The sequence below is a fragment of the Callorhinus ursinus genome, unplaced genomic scaffold (genome assembly GCF_003265705.2).
Source record: "Callorhinus ursinus isolate GAN/ISIS: 27379988/994484 unplaced genomic scaffold, GSC_fseal_2.0 scaffold2, whole genome shotgun sequence".
Classification (NCBI taxonomy): Eukaryota; Metazoa; Chordata; class Mammalia; order Carnivora; family Otariidae; genus Callorhinus; species Callorhinus ursinus.
This window is the reverse complement of record NW_027397064.1, coordinates 33,255,086-33,281,574: the sequence shown is the minus strand read 5'-3', so window position 1 is coordinate 33,281,574 and position 26,489 is coordinate 33,255,086. Positions and strand designations below refer to the sequence as shown.

At 38.9% G+C, this 26,489-nt stretch overlaps 1 protein-coding gene across 8 annotated transcripts in view; it reads left to right on the top strand.

Moving 5' to 3' along the window:
* SGO2 (shugoshin 2) overlaps positions 1-26,489 on the top strand; it is a 65,759-nt gene that overhangs the window by 2,955 nt on the left and 36,315 nt on the right. Inside the window, exons 2-6 of one of the 8 annotated variants that reach the window (XM_073880315.1) lie at positions 9,065-9,211; positions 9,952-10,042; positions 16,398-16,473; positions 23,679-23,813; positions 25,628-25,803. In XM_073880315.1, the coding sequence (XP_073736416.1) occupies positions 16,446-16,473; positions 23,679-23,813; positions 25,628-25,803 (339 nt within the window). In that variant the 5' untranslated portion in view covers positions 9,065-9,211; positions 9,952-10,042; positions 16,398-16,445. Of the gene's footprint in view, positions 1-9,064; positions 10,043-16,397; positions 16,474-18,376; positions 18,469-19,132; positions 19,346-23,678; positions 23,814-25,627; positions 25,804-26,489 lie in introns of those variants that run through there. The other 7 variants (XM_073880311.1, XM_073880326.1, XM_073880321.1 and 4 more) reach the window with 7 other exon arrangements.

Sequence of the window (26,489 nt, the reverse complement as noted above, 5' to 3'; positions counted from 1 at the left end):
ATTCCATACAACAGCCGGTGCTCATCACAGCAAGTGCCCTCCTTAATCCCCATTACATATTTCACCCATCCCCCACCCACCTCCCCTCTGGTGACCATCAGTTTGTTCTCTGTAGTTAGGAGTTTGTTTATTGGTTTCTCTCTCTCTCTCTCTTTCTTTTTCCCTTTGCTCATTTGTTTTGTTTCTTAAATTCTACACATGAGTGAAATCATATGGTATTTATCTTTCTCTGACTTATTTCCCTTAACATAATACTCTCTAGTTCCATCTATGTCATTGCAAATGGTAAGACTTTTTTTTTCCATTTTATTTATTTATTTATTTATTTATTTATTTATTTATTTGACACACACAGAGAGAGAGAGAGGGAGAGAGGGAGAGAGCAAGCACAAGCAGAGGGACTGGCAGTTAGGGGAGGAGCAGGCTCCCCACTGAGCAAGGAGCCTGACGTGGGACTCGATCCCAGGACCCTAGAATCATGACCCAAAGCTGAAGGCAGATAACTGCCTGAGCCACCCAGGCGCCCCCAAATGGTAAGATTTCACTCTTTTACTGACTAAGTAATATTCTACAAGGGGAGGAATTTCTGTTAGACAAGAGCAGAGATAGGAGATAAAACAGAGAAGATAGATTAAGTTCTGATAACTAGGTAAATTTCACAGTAGTGAGGGTATTCTGATAAATGAGGAAAATGAGGTAATTCTGATTGAAAGACTTCTACTTTCTCTGTTAAATCTAAAGCAAGGTCAGAGGCTGAGAGTAAAGAAGATGAGGTGTGAACAAGGTTTGAAGAAAGAGGATAAAATACAAACTATTTATCTTGAGAAATTGAAAAATCAAACTTGCTATAGAAACGTTCTAGGATTGCCCAGAAGGAATGAGAGCCTATTTGAGATTATGATCATTATAACATGGATGACAAGTCAGTCATCCCAGTTATGTGACTTTTATCCAGGAATATTCAACAGCTTCATTGTAGGAGCTGACAATGGGACTCAGCTAGGGTTGAAATATAATACAAGGAGAGAGGGGTAAGAGAGTTGAGGATGTTTATAAGTGATTGATTCCCCTGATGGACCAGGGACTCTAAGCTGGGAAGGAGAGAAGTAACTATATAGAGGTGGTGATGGATAGTGAAAAAAGTAGTGAGGTTAATGGATTGGAGATCTTAGTGAAGCTGAGAAATTATTTAAATAGGAGTATTAGAGTTAAGTGAGCTGGAAGGATTGGAGGCAGTGATTAGAGAATATCATACTTGTGTGTGTGTGTGTGTGTGTGTGAGAGAGAGAGAGAGAGAGAGAGAGAGCGAGCAAGGAGGGACAAAGGGAGAAAGGGAATCTCAAGCAGGCTCCACACCTAGTGCTGAGCCTGACACAGGGATCGATCTCATGACCCTGAGGTTATGACCTGAGCTGAAATTAAGAGTAGAACGCTTAATTGACTGAGCCACCCAGGTGCCCCGAGAATATCATACTTTTTAAACTTTATTTTATTTAAGTATAGTTGATGTACAGTGTTACATTTCAGGTGTACAACATACTGATTAGACAATTCTATACATTACTCAGTGCTCACCAAGATAAGTACAGTCACCATCTGTCACCATACAATGTTATTACAATATTATTGACCGTATTCTCTATGCTATACTTTTCATCTCTTCAACTTATTTATTTTATACTGTAAGTTTGTACTTCTTAATCCCCTTCCTCTATTTTGCCCATCCCTCCAACCCACTTTCCCTCTGGCAACCACGAGTTCTCTGTATTTAAGAGTCTGTTTGTTTGTTCATTTGTTTTTGTTTATTTTTTAGATTCCACATGTAAGTGAAATCGGATGGTATTTTTCTTTCTCTGTCTGACTTATTTCATCTAGCATAGTAACCTCTAGATCCATCCATGTTGTCACAACTGGCAAGATTTCATTCATTTTTATGGCTGAGTAATGTTCCATTGTGTGCATATGTGGGGGTGTGTGTGTGTGTATATGTATGTGAATTTATATATACATACACACACATATACATACAGAGATGTTGAGCATCTTTTCATGTATCTGTTGGCCATCTGTAGGTTTTCTTTGGAAAAATGTCTATTTTTCCTTTGCCCATTTTTAAAAAATGGTAAAAAGTTCTTTCTTTTGCTGTTTTGTTGTTGGGCTTTTTTTTTTTTAATGTTCCTATATTGGAAATCTCATTCTTTTGATTGTTTTATTTATTTTTTTAATGTATAAGTTCTTTATATATTTTGGATATCAACCCCTTATCAGATACCTCATTTGCAAATATCTTCTCCCATTCACTAGGTTGCTGTTTTGTTTTGTTAATCGTTCCCTTTGCTGCACAAAAGCTTTTGATTTTGGTACAGTCCCAGTAGTTTATTTTTACCTTTTTTTTCCTTGCCTGAGGAGACATATCCATAAAAATATTTTTAAGGCAGATGTCCAAGAGATTACTGCCTATGTTTTCTTTTAGGAGTTTTATGGTTTCAGGTCTCACATTTAGGTTTTAACCCATTTTGAGTTTATTTTTGTGTTCAGTGTAAAAAAGTGGTTCAGTTTCATTCTTTTGCATGTTGCTGTCCAGTTTTCCCAACACCATTTGTTGAAGAGGCTGTCTTTTCCCCATTGTATATTTTTGTCTCCTTTGTCATAGATTAATTGACCATATAGACATGGGTTTATTTTTAGGCTCTCTATTCTTCCTGTTGATCTATATGTCTGTTTTTGTGCCAGTGCCATGCTGTTTTGATTACTACAGCTTTGTAGTATATCTTGAAATCTGGGACTGTGATACCTCCAGTTTTGTTCTTCTTTCTCAAGAAGCTTGAGAAACAGCTTTGGCTATTCAAGGCCCTTTGTGGTTCCATACAAATTTTAAGATTATTTGTTCTAGTTCTGTGAAGATTGCTATTGGTATTCTGATAGGGATTGCTTTGGGTAGTATGGACACGCTCACAATTTTACTTCTTCGAATCCATGAACATGGCATATCTTTCCATTTATTTGTGTCGTCTGTAATTTCTTTCCTCAGTGTCTTATAGTTTTCAGAGTATAGGTCTTTCACCTCCTTGGTTAATATTTTTAGGTATTTTGTTTTTGTTGATGCAATTATAAATGGTAGTGTTTTCTTAATTTCCCTTTCTGCTACTTCATTATTAGTGTAGAGAAGCACAACAGATTTCTGTATATTAATTTTGTATCCTGCAACTTCACTGACCTCATTTATCAGTTCTAATAATTCTTTAGTGAAGCCTTTAGGGTTTTCTCTATATATGGTATCATATCATCTGTGAATAGTGATGGTTTTACTTCTTCCTCACCAATTTGGATGTCTGATTGCTGCAGCTAGGACTTCCCATACTGTGTTGAATGAAAGTGGTGAGAGTGGACACCCTGGTCTTGTCAGAAAGTATTATACTCGATTTCAAGATTCCAGAGGTATTATCATTACAATGACTATAATGCCACGGTTCCAGGCTGAGAAGGGGTGGAAGAAAAGCTAATGGTGGTAAGGAGTTTAAGGAATGATTATTTTTAGATGAGTTATCCCCATATGCAGTAAAGTCAACAAGAGTGGAAGGAAAGAAAGAAGATGAAACAGAAGCTAATGTCATCAACAATGGATGATTAGAAGAACCTTAGAACCGTAAATTGAGGAGACAAGGAGAGATACTATATCCAGATGGCACACAGTTCAGATTAGCCAGGACTTAGAGAAAGGAAGGAGGAAAAAATGTTTGTTAACAGTAATGGGAGAAAAGAAGACAGCAACCCCACCTCCTGACCCTGATGTATGCAGAGAGTGGAAGGAAAAGCAGTCACTACTTGAAGGGCTCTAGAGGAGGCAGGCCCTCTAGGAACAGACAAGTTCCAATTTAAAAAAAGCAAAAAAGGGGTGCCTGGGTGGCTCAGTTGGTTAAGTGTCTGCCTTCAGCTCAGGTCGTAATCCCAGGGTCCTGGCTGTAAGCCCCATGTCAGGCTCCCTGCTCCGTGGAGAGTCTGCTTCTCCCTCTTCCGCTCTCCCACCACTTGTGCTCTGTCTTGCATGCGCACTCTTTCTCAAATAAATGGATAAAATCTTAAAAAAAAAAAAAGAAAAAAGATGAGAGAAATGATGGGAACATTTAAGAAGGAAATTCTAAGAGGCTCAATGGAAATGTTTAAGAGGAATGAGAAGGGTCAGGGATGGGTTCAGACTAGTGGACATAGTAGCAATCTGGGAATGGGATCCCATTTGGCAGTGGACAGCTTGAGGAGTTGAGACTGCAAGGGTGATTAAGGTAAACAGGGATCTGGGCCAGGATGAGCACAAGTGCAAGGTTCAAGCCAAAGCCCAGATATTTAGCTCAGCAGATAACCAAGATAATGAAAATGAGATACAAAATTAGAAGTACTTAGGGTCAGAGAGAAATGAAAGATGAAGCTACATACAAATAATGGTATTCCCTTAAGAAGACAAACAAAATGACACTGGAACAGAACTATAAAAGAAGATAGAAATCTATATACAAAAGGACCCATCATTTACCTGGGAAAATTAAACCAGAATTATCAATTTCAAGACATAGATGAATAAAATTATTGGGCTTCAAAGATAAAAATTCCCAAGCTTTCAAGCAAAAAAGATCAAGAAATTACAAAAATGAAAGAATTAAACTGGCACCAGACAGCTCAAAAACGACACCCATGAAAGGCAACGACAGAATAGCACTTTTTAAAACCTCAAGGAAAAAAAGTGTGAGTCAAGAATATTCAGTCAACTTGTTTTTCAAGTATTAAAACAAGAGGAAATGAACTTTAAACAGGAAAAATTCAGGGAATTTTGTATACATGAGCCCTCCTTGAAGAATCTGTGAAAAGATGTTTTCCATTCAACCAAGTGGCAAAACTTCATTAAAAGACTGATGGTCAACAGATGAATGGATAAAGAAGATGTGGTGTATATGGTGTATAAGTATGGTATATATGTATGTACACACACACACACACACACATGCACACACACTAGAATATTACTCAGCCATCAAAAAGAATGAAATCTTGCCATTTGTCATGACATGGGTAGAACTAGAGGGTATTATGCTAGTGACTGAAATAAGTCAGTCAGAGAAAGGCAAAGACCATATGGTTTCACTCGTGTGGAATTTAAGAAACAAAACAGATGAACATAGGGGAAAGGAAGAAAGAATAAAATAAGATGAAAATTGAGAGGGAGGCAAACCATAAGAGATGCTGAACTCTAGGAAACAAACTGAGGGTTGCTAGAATGGAGATGGGGTTACTGGGTGATAGGCATTAAGGAGGCCACTTGATGTAATCAGCACTGGGTGTTATATGCAACCAACAAATCACTAAATTCTATCTCTGAAACAAACAAACAAAAAGACTGATGGTGCTCATTTACTATAGTTATAGATCTAAAATTACACAAAGGTGAGAACAAAACTCAAAGAATAATGTGTTATAGGTTCAAACAAAGTAGAAATAATGTAAGTAAAATGGGAGATACCAGAGAGAAAAAAGAAAGAGTAAGTTCATTGATTGGTTCATTGATCGTGATATAGGCAATAAATGGGGGTTAAAGGATAATATTAAAATTGGCAAATCAGGTAAGAAGAGGTTAAACAAGAACGAACTGAAAGAACTAAGGGCTTTATAAAAGGTATAAATAAAAAAAGTCGCGAGAATAACACTACAAACTTTTCTAAATACAAAAGGAAATTTTAAAAATTAAAAGAGCAAAGAAAATGCATGATATACAGAAAGAAACCCAACAATTATACCAATGTTAATATCATATGAAATAATTTTAACATAAAATGACAGTAGGACAAAGCATATGTCAGATCAATCAATATGAATAGGTTTAATTTATTAAATGAAAAATATTTTTCAATTTGGTTCACAAAGAAAGCAGCTGAAAATAAGAAACCTGTCTAAATCAAAATGATTCAGAAAGTCTAAAACTGAAGGAATGGGCAAAAGTTTACTAGGTGAGTGGAAACAAGAAAGCAGACACTGTGATCCTGATATCAAAGTAGAATTTTAAGTCGAAATGCATTAGATGAGACAAAGAAGGACACGTTTTAATGTCACAATTCACAATGAATATATAACAGTTATAAATTCTATTCACCAAACAACTCAGCAACACATGTATAAAGCAAAAATCTCAGGGCATGCAAAGAAACATTGTAGAAATACACTAATAGTAGGAAACTTAAATACACGACTTTCAATACAGATGAAGTAAATAAAAAATAAGAAAGGAAAATAAATAGATATATAAAAAGCATAATCAATAAGGTAGATCTTAGGGATATATTTACTATACACCCTGAAAATAGAGAATACAGTAGTAACAAAGAAGATAAAATATTTCAGAATAAAGTTATCAAGAAATGTGCAAACCTTATACAAGAAAAATTTTAAGGCACCCCTGAAAGATATAAAAATGGACTTGAATGAATGGAAAGACATTCCATAATGTCATAAAGATACCGGTTTTCTCTAAGTTAATTTATAAATTTAACAAGTACCAACAAAAATACTGACAAGATTTTTATGGAGCTGGAAAAGTTGATATTAAAATTCACTTGGAAAAATAAACATGCAAAAATAGCCAGAAAAATACTGAAAATAAAAGTTTATGAGAGGAGACTGGCCCTACTACTCATTAAAATATACTGTAAGTCTGGTTTTTCATCTACTCGTGGTACTGGTGCATAAACTGACAAATAGACGAATGGAATAAAATAATAATAGATCCAAATACATTTGGCAATTTAGTGATAACCATGATATCTCAAATTACTTGGGAAATGTGGACATTTTAACATATATTTTGACAAATATAAAAGGTGGACATTTTAACCAGTGGGACAACTGGTTTGCTATTTGGAGAAAGATAAAATTAAAACCAAGTGTCACACTATAATCAAGAATAAACTCCAACAGGACCAGGGATATAAATGTCAAAGATGAAATCATGTAAGTACTAGAAGAAACCATGTATGATTTTCTCTATAACCTGGATGTAGGAAAAGACTTTCTAACTATGACTAAAAATTCAGACACAACAAAAAATAAAATTGATAAATTTGACTGTGTTTAAGCATTTTTTGACCAAAAAAACAAATTCCTAGCTGTGAGACATTTACACACCTTTTTCACATATTTCTCACAAATATGGAAATATATTCAAACTCACTCATACACAAAATGCATATTAGATCTACCCTAATGATGTACCTCCAAAGGTATGAATGTTCTGTGCACAAAGTGATTGTAGTATTGTAATTGCAAAATATCAGAAAAAAAAACAAATTCCTGTACACAGGAGAGTGTGTGGATAAACTATGGTACATCCATATAATGGAGTAGTATGAAGTTATGGAAAAGAATGAGGCCATTTTCTATTAACTAATATAGAGTGATTTCCAGGATATTTTGTTAAGTGAAAAAGACAAATATACAAGAATTTTTACAGTATGTCATTTTTTGTATAAGAAAGAATGGGGAATGAGAAAACCTACATATATCTAATCAATTGTACAAATAGAAGCATAGGAATCATAAACAAAAAACTATTAAGATTAGTTACCTACAGTTGGCTTAATAATAGCCACCCAGATTATCCAGGTGCTAATCCCTGGAACCTGTGCGTGTTACTTCATATGGAAAAACTCTTTGTAGATGTCATTAAATTAAATATCTTGGGGCACCTGGGTGGCTCAGGTCATGATCCCAGGGTCCAGGGATCGAGCCCCATATTGGGCTGTCTGCTCCACGGGAAGCCTGCTTCTCCCTCTCCCACTCCCCTTGCTTGTGTTCCCTCTCTCTCTCTCTCTCTCTCTCTCGCTGTCTCTCTCTCTGACAAATAAATAAATTCTTAAAAAAAAAATATCTTGAGATGGAGAGATTATCCGGGATTTTCAGGGTGAATCCTAAAACGTAATCACAAGTATCCTGATAAGAGGCAGGCAGAGGGAGAATTTCACTACAAGCTGAAGAGAAGGCTGTGTGATGGAAACAGGGAAAGCAGAATCACAAGACGTGCTGCTACTGATTTTGAAAAGGGAGGGTACCCTGTGCCGAAGAACATAAGGAATGCAGCTCTGGACGCTGGAAAAGGCAAGGGAACAGATTTTTCCCCATGAGCTTCCAGAAGGAGCACGCCTTCGCTGACGTACTCATTTTAGCTCCATAAGACTTGTCTCAGCCTTCCGACCTCCAGAACCATCAGAACACAACTTTCTGTTGTTTTAAACTAGTAAATTTGTGGTGATTTGCTACAGCAACCATAGTAAACTGAGCAGGCAGTACGGAAGTAGGAGTGAGAAAGGGCTAGAAGAAAGGAAGAGCGATACTTTTGAATGCATGTATTCATGAAGTTCTGACTTTGAAACTAGTTAATGTTTCACATACTAAAATGCATCTGTGAGTATAAACATACATGCATATAAAGATAGGGAAAAAACTAAAGCTATATACAAATAGATATAAGCAAACCTAAGCATAATTCAAATGAATAATGTAGTCAGTCACCCTGAATAGAGAGGAGAAAATTAATGAATTCAAGCAACTTTAGATCACAGTATTTGACCACATCGCCTTAAGCAAAAGGTTAAAACAAGAACAGTAAACAGGAGCACCTGGGTGGCTCAGCTGGTTAAGCAACTGCCTTCAGCTCAGGTCATGATCCTGGAGTCCCGGGATCAAGTCCCACATCGGGCTCCCTGCTGGGCGAGGGGCCTGCTTCTCCCTCTAACCCTCCCCGCTCTCATGTACTCTCTCTCTCTCTCTCATTCTCACTCTCTCAAAATAAATAAATCTTTAAAAAAAATAACAAAAACAGTGAACAAATATTCAACTCTAGCTAGTCAAGTTTTCAGAGTATGGGTTAGCAATTCTGAAGTTACTGCCTCCTTTTCTACCCAGCCCTTAATATTTACATTATATCTGAACTGAACTATTCATTAGAAACTTTACTCATTTTTTGACATTTTATTGCCTTTGTCCTGCCTTTCTCTCAATATAAAATGCCCCTTTCCACACAATGCAGCTCTCACCTGGCGAAACCCTACATGTCCTTTACAACTGCTGTACTAGTTTCCTGAGGCTACTGCAACGGAGTCCCACAAACTGGGTGGCTTAGAACGACAGAAATGTACTCTCTGAAGATTCTGGTGGCGGGAAACCTGCAATCGAGGTAACGGCATGGCTGCACCCCCTCTGAAGGCTCCAGGGGAACTTGATCCTTGCCTCTTCCAGCTTCTGGTGACTGTTGACGTTTCGGGAGTGTGTGACTGCATCTCTCTCTGCTCCATCCTTCTCTTGTGAGTCTGTGCATCAAATTTCTCTCGCCTCTCTCTTAAGAATGTTTGTGATGACATTTAGAGCCCACCTGGATAATCGAGGATAATTTCTTCATCTCAAAATCCTTAGCATAATTAAATCTTCAAAGATTCTTTTTCAAAATAAGGTAATATCCATGGTTTTGCCCTATAAAGTAATTTTCACAAGTTCCAGGGATTAGGAACTTTTCAGCCTACCACAACCCCCTAGGTCACGTGAACTGTCCTGTGTTGGCCTGGATCTACAACCAAACGGGAATCACTCTCTCCTCTGCTACTGTTGTGGCAATGAACGTGGACCACCTTGTATTGCTACAGTGATGTGTCAGATGTACTGGTGTCTAAAATTCTTTGACAGCACCAACTTTCCATCAGTGTAACCTCATAGTTCCTATTAGTTGTTTATCTTTTTTTCTAAATAATTTCTGTCACTCCCTATATGGTTCATTACTTACAAAAACTGGCAAATACGATCTTAAGAAAACCATCTGTCATCTAAAAATTAAGATGATGGAGAAGATACGTAATATTTTGTGAGTTTAAAAAATTACTAGCTATCCTCTTACTGAGAAAAGTATTTCATATTTGCTTTAAGGGCGAACATCGCAATGTTGTCTACAACCAACTGTTAAGATAAAGATTTTGCTACTTACTGGTACTGCCTTGGCCGAATAAAATTTGATTTGGTGAGCATATCCTTTGGGCTTATTTATATTCATTATCAAAATTTTTACATTGGGAGTAATCTGCAATTGTATTTATCTTTTCCCTTTTAAATTCTGTGGTGCTTTAGTCAGTTTGAAACCCGTGCTTTTTCTTTCTGTTACTAACTTTATCCTAAGAGGCCCTTCCTTTGTGTAGTGGTTGATATAACAGCTGAGAGTCTCAGGACAAACTAATGATTTCCTTTCATTCTGTTAGAGAGACTACTTATAGGAGAAGTACCAAAATGTTTTAAATGTAGGGATAGCTTTTTCAAAAGGAAGCAAATGTTTTAAATAAAATGATAGTTCATAGTCCTACACTGGTACGAATTTGAAAGTTTACAGAACACTTCTGTTTGCAAACTCATCTGTGTCTACAACATCTGATATTTCACCTCTTCTTTTTTTTTCAATTTAATTTAATTTTATTATGTTAGTCACCATATAGTACATCATTAGTTTTTGATGTAGTGATCCATGATTCATTGTTTGCATATAACACCCAGTGCTCATTGCAACACATGCCCTCCTTAATACCCATCACCAGGCTAACCCATCCCCCCATCTCCATCCCCTCTAGAACCCTCAGTTTGTTTCTCAGAGTCCATAGTCTCTCATGGTTCGTCTCCCCCTCTGACTACCCCCCTTTCATTTTTCCCTTCCTTCTAATGTCCTCCATGCTCTTCCTTATGTTCCACAAATAAGTGAAACCATATGATAATTGGCTTTCTCTGCAGGACTTATTTCACTTAGCATAATCCCCTCCGGTTCCATCCATGTTGATGTAAAAGTTGGGTATTCATCCTTTCTGATGGCTGAGTAATATTCCATTGTATATGTGGACCACATCTTTATCTGTTCATCTGTTGAAGGGCATCTCGGCTCTTTCCACACTTTGGCTATTGTGGACATTGCTCCTATGAACATTGGGGTGCATAGCATATCTGTGTCTTTGGGGTAAATACCCAGTAGTGCAATTGCTGGGTCATAGGGTAGCTCTGTTTTTGATTTTTTGAGGAACCTCCACACTGTTTTCCAAAAGTGGCTGTACCAACTTGCATTCCCACCAACAGTGTAAGAGGGTTCCCCTTTCTCCACAACCTCTCCAACATTTGTTGTTTCTTGCCTTGGCAATTTTTTTGCCATTCTAACTGGTGTAAGGTGGTACCTCAATGTGGTTTTGATTTGAATTTCCCTGATGGCTAATGATGATCAACATTTTTTCATGTGTCTGTTAGCCATTTGTATGTCTTCTTTTGAAAAGTGTCTGTTAATGTCTTCTGTCCATTTTTTGACTTGATTATTTGTTTTTTGGGTGTTGAGTTTGAGAAGTTCTTTATAGATCTTGGATATAAGCCCTTTGTCTGTAGTGTCATTTGCAAATGTCTTCTCCCATTCTGTGGGTTGCCTCTTTGTTTTGTTGACTGTTTCCTTTGCTGTGCAGAAGCTTTTTATCTTGATGAAGTCCCAAAAGTTCTTTTTTGCTTTTGTTTCACTTGCCTTTGAAGATGTATCTTGAAAGAAGTTGCTGTGGCCGATGTCGAAGAGGTTACTGCCTATGTTCTCCTCTAGGATTTTGATGGATTCCTGTCTCCCATTGAGGTCTTTCATCCATTATGAGTTTATCTTTGTGTATGGTGTTAGAGAATGGTCAAGTTTCATTCTTCTGTATATAGCTGCCAATTTTCCTGGCACCATTTATTGAAAAGACTGTCTTTTTTCAATTGCATATTTTTTCCTGCTTTGTTGAAGATTATTTGACCATAGAGTTGAGGGTCTACATGTGGGCTCTCTATTCTGTTCCATCGGTCTATATGTCTGTTTTTGTGCCAGTACCATGCTACCTTGGTGATCAGTGTTTTGTAATATAGCTTGAAATTGGGCAATGTGATTCCCCCAGCTTTGTTTTTCTTTTTCAACATTTCCTTGGCGATTCAGGGTCTTTTCTGATTCCATACAAATTTTAGGATTATTTGGTCCAGCACTTTGAAAAATGTCATTGTAATTTTGATCAGGATGGCAGTGAAGGTATAGATTGCTCTGGGCAGCATAGACATTTTAACAATGTTTATTCTTCCAATCCATGAGCATGGGATGTTTTTCCATCTTTTTGTGTCTTCTTCAATTTCTTTCATGAGTGTTCTGTAGATCCTAGAGTATAGATCCTTTACCTTAGGTTTATTCTGAGGTATCTTATGGTTTTTGATGCTATTGTAAATGGAACCGTTTCTCTAATTTCTCTTTCTACAGTTGCATTGTTAGTGTATAAGAAAGCAACTGATTTCTGTGCATTGATTTTGTATCCTGCCATATTACTGAATTGCTGTATGAGTTCTAGTAATTTGGGGGTGGAGTCTTTTGGGTTTTCCACATAAAGTATCTTGTCATCTGCGAAGAAAGAGAGTTTGACTTCTTTGCCAATTTGAATACCTTTTATTTCTTTTTGTTGTCTGATTGCTGTTGCTAGGACTTATAGTACTATGTTGAACAATAGTGGTGAGAGTGGGCATCCTTGACGTGTTCCTGATCTTAAGGGAAAGGCGCTCATCTTTTCCCCATGAGGATGGTATTTGCTGTGGGTTTTTCATAGATGGATTTTATGAACTTGAGGAAATGTTCCCTTTATCCCTATACTCTGAAGAGTTTTAATCAGGAAAGGATGTTGTATTTTGTCAAATGCTTTTTCTGCATCAATTGAGAGGACCATATGGTTCTTCTCTCTCCTCTTATTAATGTATTCTATCACATTGATTGATTTGTGAATGTTGAACCACCTTTGCCTCCCAGGGGTAAATCCCACTCGGTCGTGGTGGATGATTCTTTTAATGTATTGTTGGATCCTGTTAGCTAGGATTTTGTTGAGAATTTTGGAATCCATATTCAACAGGGATATTGGTCTGAAATTCTTCTTTTTGACGGGGTCTTTGCCTGGTTTGGGGATTAAGGTAATGCTGGCCTCATAGAATGAGTCTGCAAGCTTTCCTTCTGTTTCTATTTTTTGAAACAGCTTCAGGAGAATAGGTATTATTTCTTCTTTGAATGTTTGGTAGACTTCCCCAGGGAATCCATCAGGCCCTGGACTCTTGTTTTTTAGGAGGTTTTTGATCACTGCTTCCATCTCGTTACTGGTTATTGGCCTATTCATGTTGTCAGTTTCTTCCTGTTTCAGTCTTGGCAGTTTATAGGTTTCCAGGAAGGCATCCATTTCTTCCAGGTTGCTTAATTTATTGGCACAGAGTTGTTGATAATAACTTCTAATAATTTTCTATTTCCTTGGTGTTAGTCGTGATCTCTCCCCTTTCATTCATAATTTTATTAATTTGCATCCTTTCTCTTTTGGATAAGTCTGGTTTATTGATCTTATTAACTCTTTCAAAGAACCAGCTTCTAGTTTTGTTGATCTGATCTACTGTGTTTCTGGTTTCTAATTCACTGATCTCTGCTCTAATCTTAATTATTTCATGCGTGGCTTAGGCATCATATGTTGCTTTTTCTCTAGTCATTCTTCTCGAGCGCACATGGAACTTTCTCCAGAATAGACCACATACTGGGTCACAAATCAAGTCTCAACTGATACCAAAAGATTGAGAGTATTCCCTGCATAGTCTCAGACCATAATGCTTTAAAACTGGAACTCAATCACAAGAAAAAATTTGGAAGAAATTCAGACACTTGGAAGGCTAAAGGCCACTCTGCTCAAGAATGTTTGGGTCAACCAGGAAATCAAAGAAGAACTTAATTCACAGAAACCAATGAGAATGAAAACACATCCGTCTAAAACCTATGGGATACTGCAAAGGCGGTCCTAAGGGGGAAATACATAGCCATCCAAGCCTCACTCAAAAAAATAGAAAAATCCTGAATTCACCAACTCACTTTACACCTTAAAGAACTAGAGAAAAAGCAACAAATGATGCCCAAGTCACCTCTTCCTGCTTCAGAGCAAGAGGTGACCCTTCAGCCCGTGGCTTAACCCTTGTCTCAACCTCTGGATCCACCCCTCACCACCTCTTTCCCATGTCATTCACTCTCCCTCTCTACCGGCTCCTCCTTCCACCCTGGATTCGCCAGCTGCTTTTGTCACTTCTCTTTTTATCCACAAAGAATTATTGCCCTCATCTGTGCATCATCTCTGCTGGGAAATGAATGACTTCCTGACTCTTCGCCTGCAGGACTGTTCTCACTCTTGTCTTCCTGCGGGGTAAGACAAGGCTACCTGTCTGCTCCGAAATGAGCTCTTCCCTTGGCCTCCAGGAAGCTTGTGTCTCCTCCTACCCCTCACTGCCACCCTGGCTGCCCTTTCATCTTTCTCTGTGTTGATGTTCACCGGGGTTCTGCCTTCTACGCTCATTGTGCTTCTACACACCCCAGAACTTAATCAGCCCCAGCAATTTCTATTACTGTTAGCTGCTGACTCCCAAATCCAGATATCTCTTTTGAGTTCCATATTTTATATCTGTGTGCCTGCTGGACATTTCCACCTAGATATCCCAAGGGGACTTCAAACAGAACTCATTATTGTCCACAACTGCCATTCCTTTGCATTTGCAGTGAGGAATAGAAGGAAGAATGGGTGTGTTGAGGAAGGGTATGGAGGGAAGTCTCTTGGGACCCTCTCCAGCAGCTAGAGGAATGTCCATGTGGAGAGAACTCTGGAGAGGTGGGCTTTAGGGCCCTGAACTGTTGGATGGGGTATTTTACTGTTAGTCTGTTAGTAAAGCTAGTGAGCACGACAGCTGACTTTTCAAGCCCTCCCCAAGCCTCCAGTTTGTGTGGTGTGGATTTCATCACAGGAAATCTTGAGTAAAGAAATGTTTGAATCTTTTTGGAAAAACCTGTGGAGGCACAGGATAGAGATTGGGAAGTAGACCCAACCCCTGTCTCTCAAGATAGTCCAGCATGTGGACTAAGGGAGAGGCTGTGAAAGAGCCCAATGAGAACTGCTGAAGGTCATCCAGACAGACAGCCAGTTAGACCAAGACCCCAGTTATTTTATACCTCCCCCAGAGAAGCCTCCCTGCCACACTCACATACACCAAGTCAGAGATAAGAATGCTTAGCATCGGGTGCCTGGGTGGCTCAGATGGTTAAGCGTCTGCCTTCGGCTCAGGTCATGATCCCGGAGTCCTGGGATCGAGTCCCGCATCGGGCTCCCTGATCCTTGGGAGCCTGCCTCTCCCTCTGCCTCCCTCTCTCTGTCTCTCATGAATAAATAAATAAAATCTTTAAAAAAAAAAAAAAAGAATGCTTAGCATCCCTGTTACATATTCCCTGCCCCTGCTGAAACCAGAGAAACAGTATAGAATCATCTTAAATCTGTACTTATCATAATGTATGGGAATGGATTGTTCACTTGTCTGCCTTATCCCTTAAGGAAAGAGGTGTTGCCTCATCCATCTTCACCGCTAGCATAATGCCAGGTGCAAAAGGGACTTAAAAAACAAAGTTAACTGAAGAAAAAAGAGGACACTGGTAAGCAGGTAACACAGGTAAGTTTACAGGCTGAATGCCATGCCTTGAAACTAAGTGACAGTCACCTCTTCCTCTATCTCAGAATGGCCCAGACCAGACCACCTCGGTTCAAATTCCAGCTGTACCACCTACTGAACTTTGCAGAAGTTACATATTTTTGTGTCTCCGTTTCCTCAACAATAAAAAGGAAATAATCGTACTTACCACACAGGATCACTGTGAGAATTGAAAAGGCATATAAAGGGCTTCACACAATGCCGAGGACATGGAAAAAGCTTGATAAACGTTACCTGCCGCTGTTATGATTATTACCTGTCCCTAAGCCGCCACAGCAGGAAGTCTTTTCAGTGAAGAAAATAGAAATAATTATTGTAATCCAGTAGCATAAAATACTGAAATGAACCTTTGTCATTCTTTTGGCTGCCCAGCTCAGGGGCCCTTCCTGAGACTAGATGGGAGGCAGAGATGGCCTCTCACTAAGAAACTAAAAAAGCCAGCCCCAGGCTGAATGTTCAGCACTCCCTTCCAGCTAGAGTCTGTAGCCTATGATCCAGGTTTGAGCAGTCAGACACACCCAACTCAGGCCTAGCAACCAGAGCTAGTGGTGCCAGGCAGAAGGGATGGGGAGCTTGTAGCACAGTCATGCTCACTTTTTCCAGAGGTGGCAGCAGCTGAGGTCCCAGTGGTAGCAGGCAGGGCCACTGATGGCCATGGAAGATGAGCGGTACCCTCGCAAGCTGTGCTGGGAGCATGACGTGGCTGGGTCTTTGTTGCCAAGGCCCTCTTGTTCCTGTTTTCAAGCCCATGTCTCTAGCCTCTCCAGAAGGGCTTTAAACCACCCCATGTCCTTTTCTGCTTCTGCCAGCCTGGGCTACTATTTCTTGGTGTAATTCAACCTGCCAGATTGATACAGATGATCAGACCTGACAGTTTAATAAAATGTAAGTACACTATTTCTATTTTGTTTTATTGGTTTATTGATTTGCAGTGTGTCTTCTACTCAGCTCCTGTTCAAGGACCTTTTTATCTTAGATGATTTTATGGTGTGGGAGTTGGGGGCAGGACAATCAAATTTTAATTGGCTGGAATCTACCCTTAGGTGGAGAAAATCAGACAACTAATGAATGTAGGAATAAAGGAAAATGGAGGGAGAGGAGCAAAATCAGTGCCTTGTGCAGGAGAGTATCATAACAGAACTACAAGCTCATTTAATTTAACTGGTTTACTTTACAGATAAGGAGCCCAAAACGAACACACAGCTAATGTATGTTCAAGATAAAACTAACTGTATCTTCACACTCCTGGTTCAGGGCTCCTGCCTCTATCCATTCTACCAACAGGGAAAAGACCTAAAAGCAAGCTCAGATCAGGTTAAATTCAGTTCAATTAATTATACCTTTTAAGTTTATGGTTGCGTATGAAAATAATTTACATTTTCAAGAGCTTTTTATAGTTTACGAAGCTTTGATTCATTAAATTCTCTTACCTGCTCTGAAATAAAATAATCATCCTTTTTTTTTTAAAGGAGGTATTGGTATTAATGTCTTGAAAAGGTTTATAACATTTCTTTTACCTCTGACTGCTCTCCCTTTTCTATTTGTTTTGGTTTTGAGGTTGTAGCTACAAAGTAAGTCAAGAGGAAAGCAATATTAGTGTATTTGAATAAAATAGTCTGCTGATTGGAACCATCATAAAAATATATTGGATGTTGTTATTAACCTCCATATTACAAATGAAGAAACAGAAGCTCAAAGAGATTATGGGACTTGGCCAAGATTAAATAAGCACTAAATGGCAGAGCCATGACATGGTTCATTTAAAAAACATATACCATATATTGAGCATTTAATGTGTCAGGCTGGGTAAACAAGATATAGTGCTAGTTAATCCCTAGATAAACGAGAAATTTCTAAACCAGTATATTACATTCTAAACCACTTTTATGGAAGATTTTACTGAACCATAAACTGTAATTTTAGCAGCTGGCCAATAAATAAATACTCTTCTGCTTACACAAGATTCATGTAGCCAGATCTCTTTGGTCACCGATTTTGAAATATACTAGACTAAAAGATCTAACTCAGAATCATGAATTACATAACTTTTCTAGATTCTCTAAAGTAAAATGGAAATTTGTGATTCTCAAATGTCCCTAAATGAACAAAACATTGACATGAAGTCGATTGCATCACTATATAACCAATTATTAAAATCTAGATTTAATAAACTATTTTCAGTTTCAGTTTTTTCAGTCTAATGTCATACAAAGAGGAAATTTTATTCTCAGTATAGTTTTTCCAAGTTTTTCCATAGATTATTAAAATCACTTGTAAGAGGAAAACTAAGCTAATTGACTTGGAACATAAAAAGAATAATATATTTTTTTAATGTAGTTGTGTATAACGGAAAATACCATTCTTGTACATTTAGCTGAACCAAACCATTTGTATAAGAACTAAATGAGATCCAGGGTTTTCAAAGAAATTTCACTGCCGCTTTTCCTTGAGCAAGTTGAAAGAAAAATGAGGTGCGCTTTTAAGTGAAAACTAAATTAAAGATCTTGGCATCATAATGCTAAGATGACTGACAAGGGTTTTAGAAATCTAATAAAGCTGTTTTTGTTAAAGGAACGTTTCCTTTTTGGGTCAAGGCATCAGAAGGCAGGACAACGCCACCTGTTCAAGGCTCAAGCCTCCAATTTCTCTTTCCCCGAATTTCCCCAGGCTCGCCTGGCCACGCCCCCTCTGTCCCTCAGCTCGAGGTCCCGCCCCTTCCACCTCCCACTTCCTGGAGACCGCGCTCCTTTGCGCGGCCTCCTCGGGATCTGATTGGCTCATGTGTCAACCGCTAACGGCTGCGGAGTTTAAACCCAAGCCCTAGCCCCCGGCGCCGAGCTCCAGAAGGTGCGTGGTCGTCGCCCCCACGCTGAAAGAGCGGTAAGTGAGGGGCCTTTGGCGTGGCCGCCCCGCTGTCTGAGGAGATCCGTGCCTTTCCCGGCCAAAGCTCCCGGCACTACCCTTCAGAGTCTTCTGTCCAGCGAGCTCCGCGCGGCCCTCGGTCCCGCCCACCCTCCGCCCTCGGGTATCTGGGGCTGCGGCCTTTGCCCCGGTTCCGAGGGGGTCGTTGGGGGAGCCCCTGGTTTGGCTTTAACCGGCTGCCTCTCGTCCCTTCGATTTTGCGCCCGGCTGGGTGAGGGGGGCGAGCGGCCAGTTAGGTCAGCTCCTTGAAAGAAGGGATTTTTGTCTTTGTGACTGCACTACTCCCTGCTTTTTAAGAACATTTTCTACCTCTTTGTGAGCCCTTAATAAATATCTGCTGGATGAACGTTCTTACGTTCTTACGTTAGAGACTGCTTACCCGAGTTCTTGAAGGAGCCCTCTCCTTCGGAGCCCTCGTTTAGGAGGAAGGCTGGCTGAAGGCGAAGGGATAATAGAAGAAAGGGAAAACTTAAAACTTGAATTGGGTCTTGATGCGCGGGTAGGATTTCGGTAGGGAATGGGGACGATGATTTTTCTAGGTGACGGATCCAATTCAGGAGAACCGGATTTGGAACTTAGTATTTCTGATTTAGAGTTAGCCGGGATGATGGCCAGACAAGAGCTACAGAATAAATAACTCATATTAGTGAGTGCTATGTGCCAGGTCCTGTACTAGGCACTGTACATCATTGTTCAGTTAGTCCCTACAATGAGATGCGCTTACTTTCTCTAACTTTATAAGTCTGAAGGTTGAGACTTAGAGTTGTTAAGATAACATAGCTATGAAATGTTGAAACTGGGATTCGCAATACAATCCCAACCGCTGTTTTATATGGTAAGTCAGCCTTGAATGGTACTCCAGTGGCCTGGCTTAGATTCCTAAAGTGTTACTTGGTGAGGTTGTTAATGTGGAGGGTGACAGGGCAGTGTTAAAAGGAAGACTCTGATTTCCAGCTTGAGCATTTGGGTGGGTGATTGCTAGAGGCATTTATTAAGTTAGGGAACTAAGAACCAACTTATTGGGGAGGACAGTTCAGCAGTGGTTTCCTAATTAACAAAATGAGATTTGATCTTTCTGACTGGATTTTTTTGGGAGATGGACAAGATTTCTATGTTAGCATCCCCTCAGGGGTTTGAGATGCAGCCATTTGTCCGGAGTTTCTGTATGTTCTTATGTTCTATCCATGGAATAGGTGGTGATCTTTGATTTTACTTTTTTTTTCTTTTTGGCAAAACTTTTAGAAGAAACATTGAGCCTCACTCAGTGTTGTAAGGTCCCTGTTAAGCTTCTTCCCCATTGCAGAAAATTCTTTTAAAACCATCTTCCCACTATTTGCTTGACATCTCCCAACATCTGCTCAACATTTGCAAAGGAGACTCATTCCAGTATTGGTCAGTTCTTAGTATTTGAGACTTTTTCCATTTATCCATAGTTGTTTTCTTCAGTGAATGTTTACTCAGTAGCTACTATGTGCCAGGCACTCTTGGCTAAGGGTACAGCAGCAAACAAACTTGACAAATTCCATGCCCTCGTGAAACACATTTTAGTAGGAGAAGACAATTAAATAAGGAAATTGTGTGATCTTATATTAGACACTGATAAATCGATGGCAAAAAAATATAAGAAGTGAAATGGAGTCAGGTGTGCTCTTTTAAATAGTTTGGTCTGGGAAAGGCTGAGAAAGTGACATCTGAGTAAAGACTTGAAGACAGTGAGTAAACCCTGTGATTATTTGGAGAAGAGTTGATACAAAGGGAAAAGAAAAGAAATACAAAGTTTCTGCAGTGGGAATATGCTAAGGTAGCTAGTTGGCTGGAGCTTAGTGAGCAAAGGAAGTGGTGAAGAGGTCAGAGAGGTACTAGATGGGGAGTTGGGGAAGGAGAGAAGTGTCAAATTGTGTAGTACCTTATAGGCCATTGCAAGGATTATGACTCTACTCCAGTGAGATGGAAAGCCACTGGAGAGTTTTTAACAGAGGAGTGACATGAATTTACTTAAGTTTTAAAGGGATCATTTTGATTACTAAGTTGAGAATTGGTGGTGGGGAAGAATGTGGAAACAGGGACACCATTTAGGTAGTTATAGCAATAATGTACATGAGAGAGACTAGCAACTTGGATCAGAGTGACAATGGTAGGGGGCCCATGTGGACATGTTGTGAAAGTCAGGCCAGCATGACTGATGGTAGAGTGGATGTGGAATGCGAGAGAAAGATGTTTCCGAGCTGAGCAAGTGGAAGGATGGAGTTGCTGTTAAATGAGATGGAGAGGACACAGTGGAGCAGGTTTGGGTGGGGTGAGTTTAGGACATGTTAAGTTTGAGGTACATATTAGATATCCAAGGTAGAGATGAGGAGTAGGCAGTTGGATAAATAAGTCTGGAGTTGATTTGGGATATAAATTTGCAAGTCATTGGCATTTAGATTTAAAAGCCAGAGCACTAGATGATGCCCTCACAGGGGTATATGTACATAGAAAATAGATGAGACCCAAGGATTGAGATCTGGTGCACTCCGGTGGTAAGAGGTTAGGGAGATAAAGAATAATCAGTGGAAGAGACTTAGAAGAAGTGGTCAGTGAGGCAGAAAAAATCTAGGAGAATGTGGTATTTTGGAAACCCACTAAAGGTATTTTGGAGAGAATGACATGATGTCAAATACTATGATTAAAATCATAGATCATATGAGAACTGGATCTTGACTGCTATATCTGATTTAGCAGCAATGCAATTTAGTGACTTTAATGATCAATTTCCATATGGTAGTGGTGAGAGCAACAACTTGAGAGTAAATCAAGAGGGAATGGGAGGGGATGAATTGGAAACAGCAAGAATGGACAACTCTTTAAAGGAGTTTGCTGTTAAGAGAAACAGGGCAATAACATTCTAGCCTCAAGAGATCACTGGTATCTTAAATGTTCCATTTTCATGCATTTACACATGCCATTCCTTCTTCCTGGAAAACCCTTTCTAATCTTGATACCTGACAAATTCTTTGTTATTAAGACTTATTTATTCATTCAGTAAATATTTATTGTGTTCATATTATTTGTCAGGCACTGGTCTGTGAGCTGGGAAATATGTCAGTGAATAAAACAGAAAAATCCATGACTTTCTGGAACTTAAATTCTAGTTGATAGGAAATAAGTAAATTCTGTGGTATATTAGATAGTGATTTAAATGCTATGGAAAAAATAGAGAAGGGTAAGAGTAATCGGACATGCTGAGGAAAGGAGCTACAGTTTTGAAAATCCTCAATTAGAAGGTGACATTTGAGCAAACACTTGGAGGAGAGCGAATGAGCCATTTCTATCTGGAGGAAGAGCTTTCTCAGTAGAGAGAATGACCAATACAAAGGACCTGAGGCTGAAGAATGGCTGCCATTTGCCAAGCATTTAGAGCTTGGTGGCCAGTGTGGCCTGGAAGGAATGGGCTAAGGGACAGAAGGAAGAGTTCAAATTGGAGAAATGGGAAGAAGAGCAGGTGGTGGAGGGACTTCTTGACCATGGAAGAACTTCAGTTTTTATTCTGAGAGAAATGGGAACCATTGGAGGGTTTTAGATTGTGTAGACTAATAAATACACTGTAGCGAGGGCAGCCATGGAAGTAGGAGGATAAGAGGCTCTTACAAGAATTCAGGTGAGACATGTCAGCGCCTCGGTCTAGGCTGATGGCAGTGGAGGCAGTGAGAAGCGGTCAGATTCTAACGTACTATGAAGGTTGATTGGGATATGAGAGATTTTTGGCCAGAGCAACTAGGATGGAGTTGCCATTAACTGAAATAGAGAAGGCTCTGAGTGAAACAGGTTTGAGCGGGTTAGGTTTGATATGCCCTGTTTAGTTATTCAAGTAGTACTGCTTAGTACATGGGACACTAATGAGGGCATTTGGGGGCCTAACTAGATACAATCCAGGACAATCTCCCCATCACAAGATGCTCAACTTCATCGCATCTGTAAAGACCCCTTTTCCACATAAGGTTTAGAATGACAGGGATTGGTACCTGATGTCTTTGGGAGACCCATTTTTTTAGCCTACTGCAGAGCTGGAGGAGGATTAGGATGAGGGAGAGAGGAAGGTGGCCTGGGAGCCTGGAGATTCTGTGATTGATACAAAGAGGATAGTGAGATTAGTCCTGTGGACTTAAGGCAGGTAGTGAGGAGAGGCTGAGTATCAGGAGGTAGGCAGACACAGGTAATAACATTTTTTTTTTTTTAAGATTTTATTTATTTATTTATTTATTTATTTATTTGACAGAGGGAGACACAACCAGAGAGGGAACACAAGCAGGGGCAGTGGGAGAGGGAGAAGCAGGCCTCCCACAGAGCAGCGAGCCTGACAAGGGGCTCGATCCCAGGACTCTTGGGATTATGACGCGAGCTGAAGGCAGACGCCTAACGACTGAGCCACCCAGGCACCCCGATAATAGTGTTTCTTCTAGATCTCTGAAGCTGGAGGCAAGGAGCCTTGGGGAAGGGATGGGAGTTTTGAGAGGTTGATCTTGTCTAAGTGCATAGCTCAGCATCAACTGTACCTTCTCAGTAAAACATTTTCTGATCCTTTTCCTCTGCCCAGGCAGAGTTAATTACTTTTATGCATTGTGTATTATATCAGTTATTCTTGTCATAGTATAATGTGATTATCTTCTTTCCACTGTTACACTTTAGAGTGGTCCCATAGACTTTAGAGTAACTCTAATGGACAAATAGACACATAGAAGATTTCCCGCTTACTCCTCCAAACCAGCTAGCCCCCCGACCCCACAAGATTAGGTTTATCTGTTCTGTGCATTCTCTAAGGTTACACTTCTTACATCGTATCGAAATAGGATTTGTACCCACAGTGGACTCTGCATTCCATGACTATGTGTTCTAACACAACCATATCCTGTTTTCTGTCCCAGTGCCTAACCTAGCTCTTGATGCATAGATATAATAATATAGGTTTTAAATGAAAAAACAGTCATTTACCTTTTTTGGATACTACTTTAAACCACTTTTGACTATATGCATACTTTCAGATTTATACAAAGGGTTTTGCAGATACTTACATACAAACAAATTATATCACCTGAGTCATGATTGTTACCTTTTAGAATGTATTTATCAGTTATCCTTTTTTCTTTTATTAATCAGTACTCTGATTTCTTTCTTTTTTGTTTTTATTTCAGTGATGGAGCACCCAGTGATGGACACTGGCTCACTTTTTACTTCAGGAATTAAGAGACATGTGAAAGACAAAAGAATTTCAAAGACTGGGAAGCTGAATGTTTCTCTTGCTTCAAAAATCAAAACAAAAATATTAAGTAAGTACCATTAAAGTATGGTCACATTTTTACTTTCCCTTGGAGAATTGATATACTATTTGGTACTTTATTTTATCAAGTATAGAAATGACTAAAATGACTATTTTTGTTAACTGATACGTTTTGTTCATTCAATCCTTCAACTCCTATTAGTTGAGTGGTTATGATGATTTACCCTCAGTGGTGACAGCAGAATTTTCAGCAGTAAGGCTGGGGTAGCCTAAGGCAGCTACCTCCTACACGGCAAAGAAAATACCAATGTGACATTTCTGGAAAAGAGCTAAAAAAAGTGACAGATTGTTCTTGCATGCTGTAGCAATAGGATGATGGATGATCTAGATGTGGTTGGCCCAGATAAGAGTGTTGTAGTGGGTGATTTTCTATAGCCAAAGCTCATGAGAGTACTGAGCATTTTGGAGATAGGGTTTCATGGATTCTGGAACTAAGATTTTAGAAGAGGGGGGATAAAAAGGAAGTGGGAAAAACTGCCAAGATAAATTCTCATCACTTCTGAAAATTATCTCAGTGGTTTGTATCCATCTCAGCAGGAAGGGGAGAGGTTTCCTGTTGATATAGCCCCTGTGAAGGGTAATTGTGTGTGCCCTGTGAAAAAGCTGAAACTTCTGAGGATCTTTAAATCTTAATGTTCCTCCTACCTAGGTGTCTAGGATCATGTGGTATATTAGACCCCATCATACAGTGGCTCTTTCCTGTTCTGTTTGGCAGGACTGTTGTACACCCATTATTAAGAAGGAACATACTGTGTATGAGGAGTGCAACAGGAAAATATTATCCTTTAGCTCTGGAAATCCAAAACCAGTTCTAATCTGTTTTTGTTTGCTTGTGTCAAAGGTGGCTGTCGGAAACTACTGTCTCCATGCCAAAGATAAAGTACTTTTTTGGACCCTGTTTTTTACATGCTCAAACATTCCCTGAATATTTAAAAAATATTATTTTATAAATGTATCTTATAGATACTATATTTCTACTCAGTGGGATATGTTATTGAATAGTGGCATTTAAATAAACATTATGAAAATGTAAGTATGCTTTCTGTATACTGAGGGAACACACTATATTTAAGGTGAACTCTCCCAAGGAATTCACAATTAAATTTCTCTGCTAACAACACGGAAACATTTCTGATTTAAATTATATTTACATAGTGCTTGTAAAGAGAAGGGGTCAAGTTTAGATTGCAGTAAATGCCTATAAGTAAGAGTTGGATATTTAGGGTGGAGATAGAAGATCCCACAGGGTTTAGATGATCTGTCCAACCTTATAGTAAGTGTGCTCCCTTTCACTAAAGACTTTGAAAAATGGACTTTAGGAGCATTAACTGATTTGTTAATTTTCTGGAGTCACAGAAACCGGCTTTAAAATTTTGACAGATTGGCTACCCTAGTACCTATGGGCTATCTCCAGTTGGAGCTTCAGAATCAGCTTCTCCATTCTACCTCCTAGTCAGAGTAGGAAGACAGGTAGGGCAACAGGTATCAGGATTGAGTTTTTGTGACTGGTCTAATTATCTAGGATACTGTGTCTATCCTAGACGTCTTTTATTCCTAACTCTGTATTCACAACAGTCTGCATTCCTCACAGCTCTTTTATTCTTCATCTTCTGTCTAGCTTTTATTTCTGCAGATCCAAACTCTGGGTACATTTTTTTTCAAAACTACATCTATACTGTTATTCAATTGTTTTACAACCTTTAGTTAAAACTTACGATTTATTTTACCTAAAATAGTTTCATTAAGGGTATGAAAACTTACGAAGATATAAGTTCAATATTAACTTCTAAAATTTTTTTACAGACAGTTCTTCTATTTTCAAAATTTCTTTAAAGCACAACAACAGGGCATTAGCTCAGGCTCTTAGTAGAGAGAAAGAGAATTCTCGAAGAATTACAACTGAAAAGACGCTATTGCAGAAAGAAGTGGAGAAACTGAATTTTGAGAACACATTTCTTCGCCTAAAACTAAGTAATTTGGTATGGAAACTATATTGTGTTTGAATTCTGAATTATAGAATAATTATTAACTATATTATTATAGAAGCTCTAAAAAGGTTTTTCAAATCTCCAATCATTGTAAAAAATTATTGAAAGAGTATGCCATGTTAATGAACAAACTGTTAATGGGTAATAAAATAGGTGTCTTCAGTCTACGTTCTGAATGTGCACTTGGGGCCCTGCAAGCCAGTATAATACCGTGATCAACATTCAATTGTTTATCATTCGCAAACCTTGCTGCATTAATACATTTTAAGAAGATGGACATAATTTTTCCATTGAAAAGAGGGGAGTTCCCAGAGTGTTTGTATTCTCTTTTAACCCCAGTTTTCCCCTGGCTACACATCAAATAGAATGAAGAGTGTAGTCATTGCTTTCCCTTCCAACTTCCAACTCTGTCTACAGACAGGTCAGGAAGAGCCAATGGTCAGCTAGGCTGCAACTATAGCTCTAACTCTGAAATGAGCAGAAATTAATTTATAGTGGAAAAATTGATCTATTTATGAGTGTTAAATTGTCTGACAAACTATGTTCACTTTCCATGGGATGTATTATTATTATGAGAAGACAGAAATGTTTGTAGGAAAATTTATGATTGAGAACTCAAAAGCAATCAAGGTGTGTGTGTGTGTGTGTGTGTGTGTGTGTGTGTGTGTGTGTGTGTG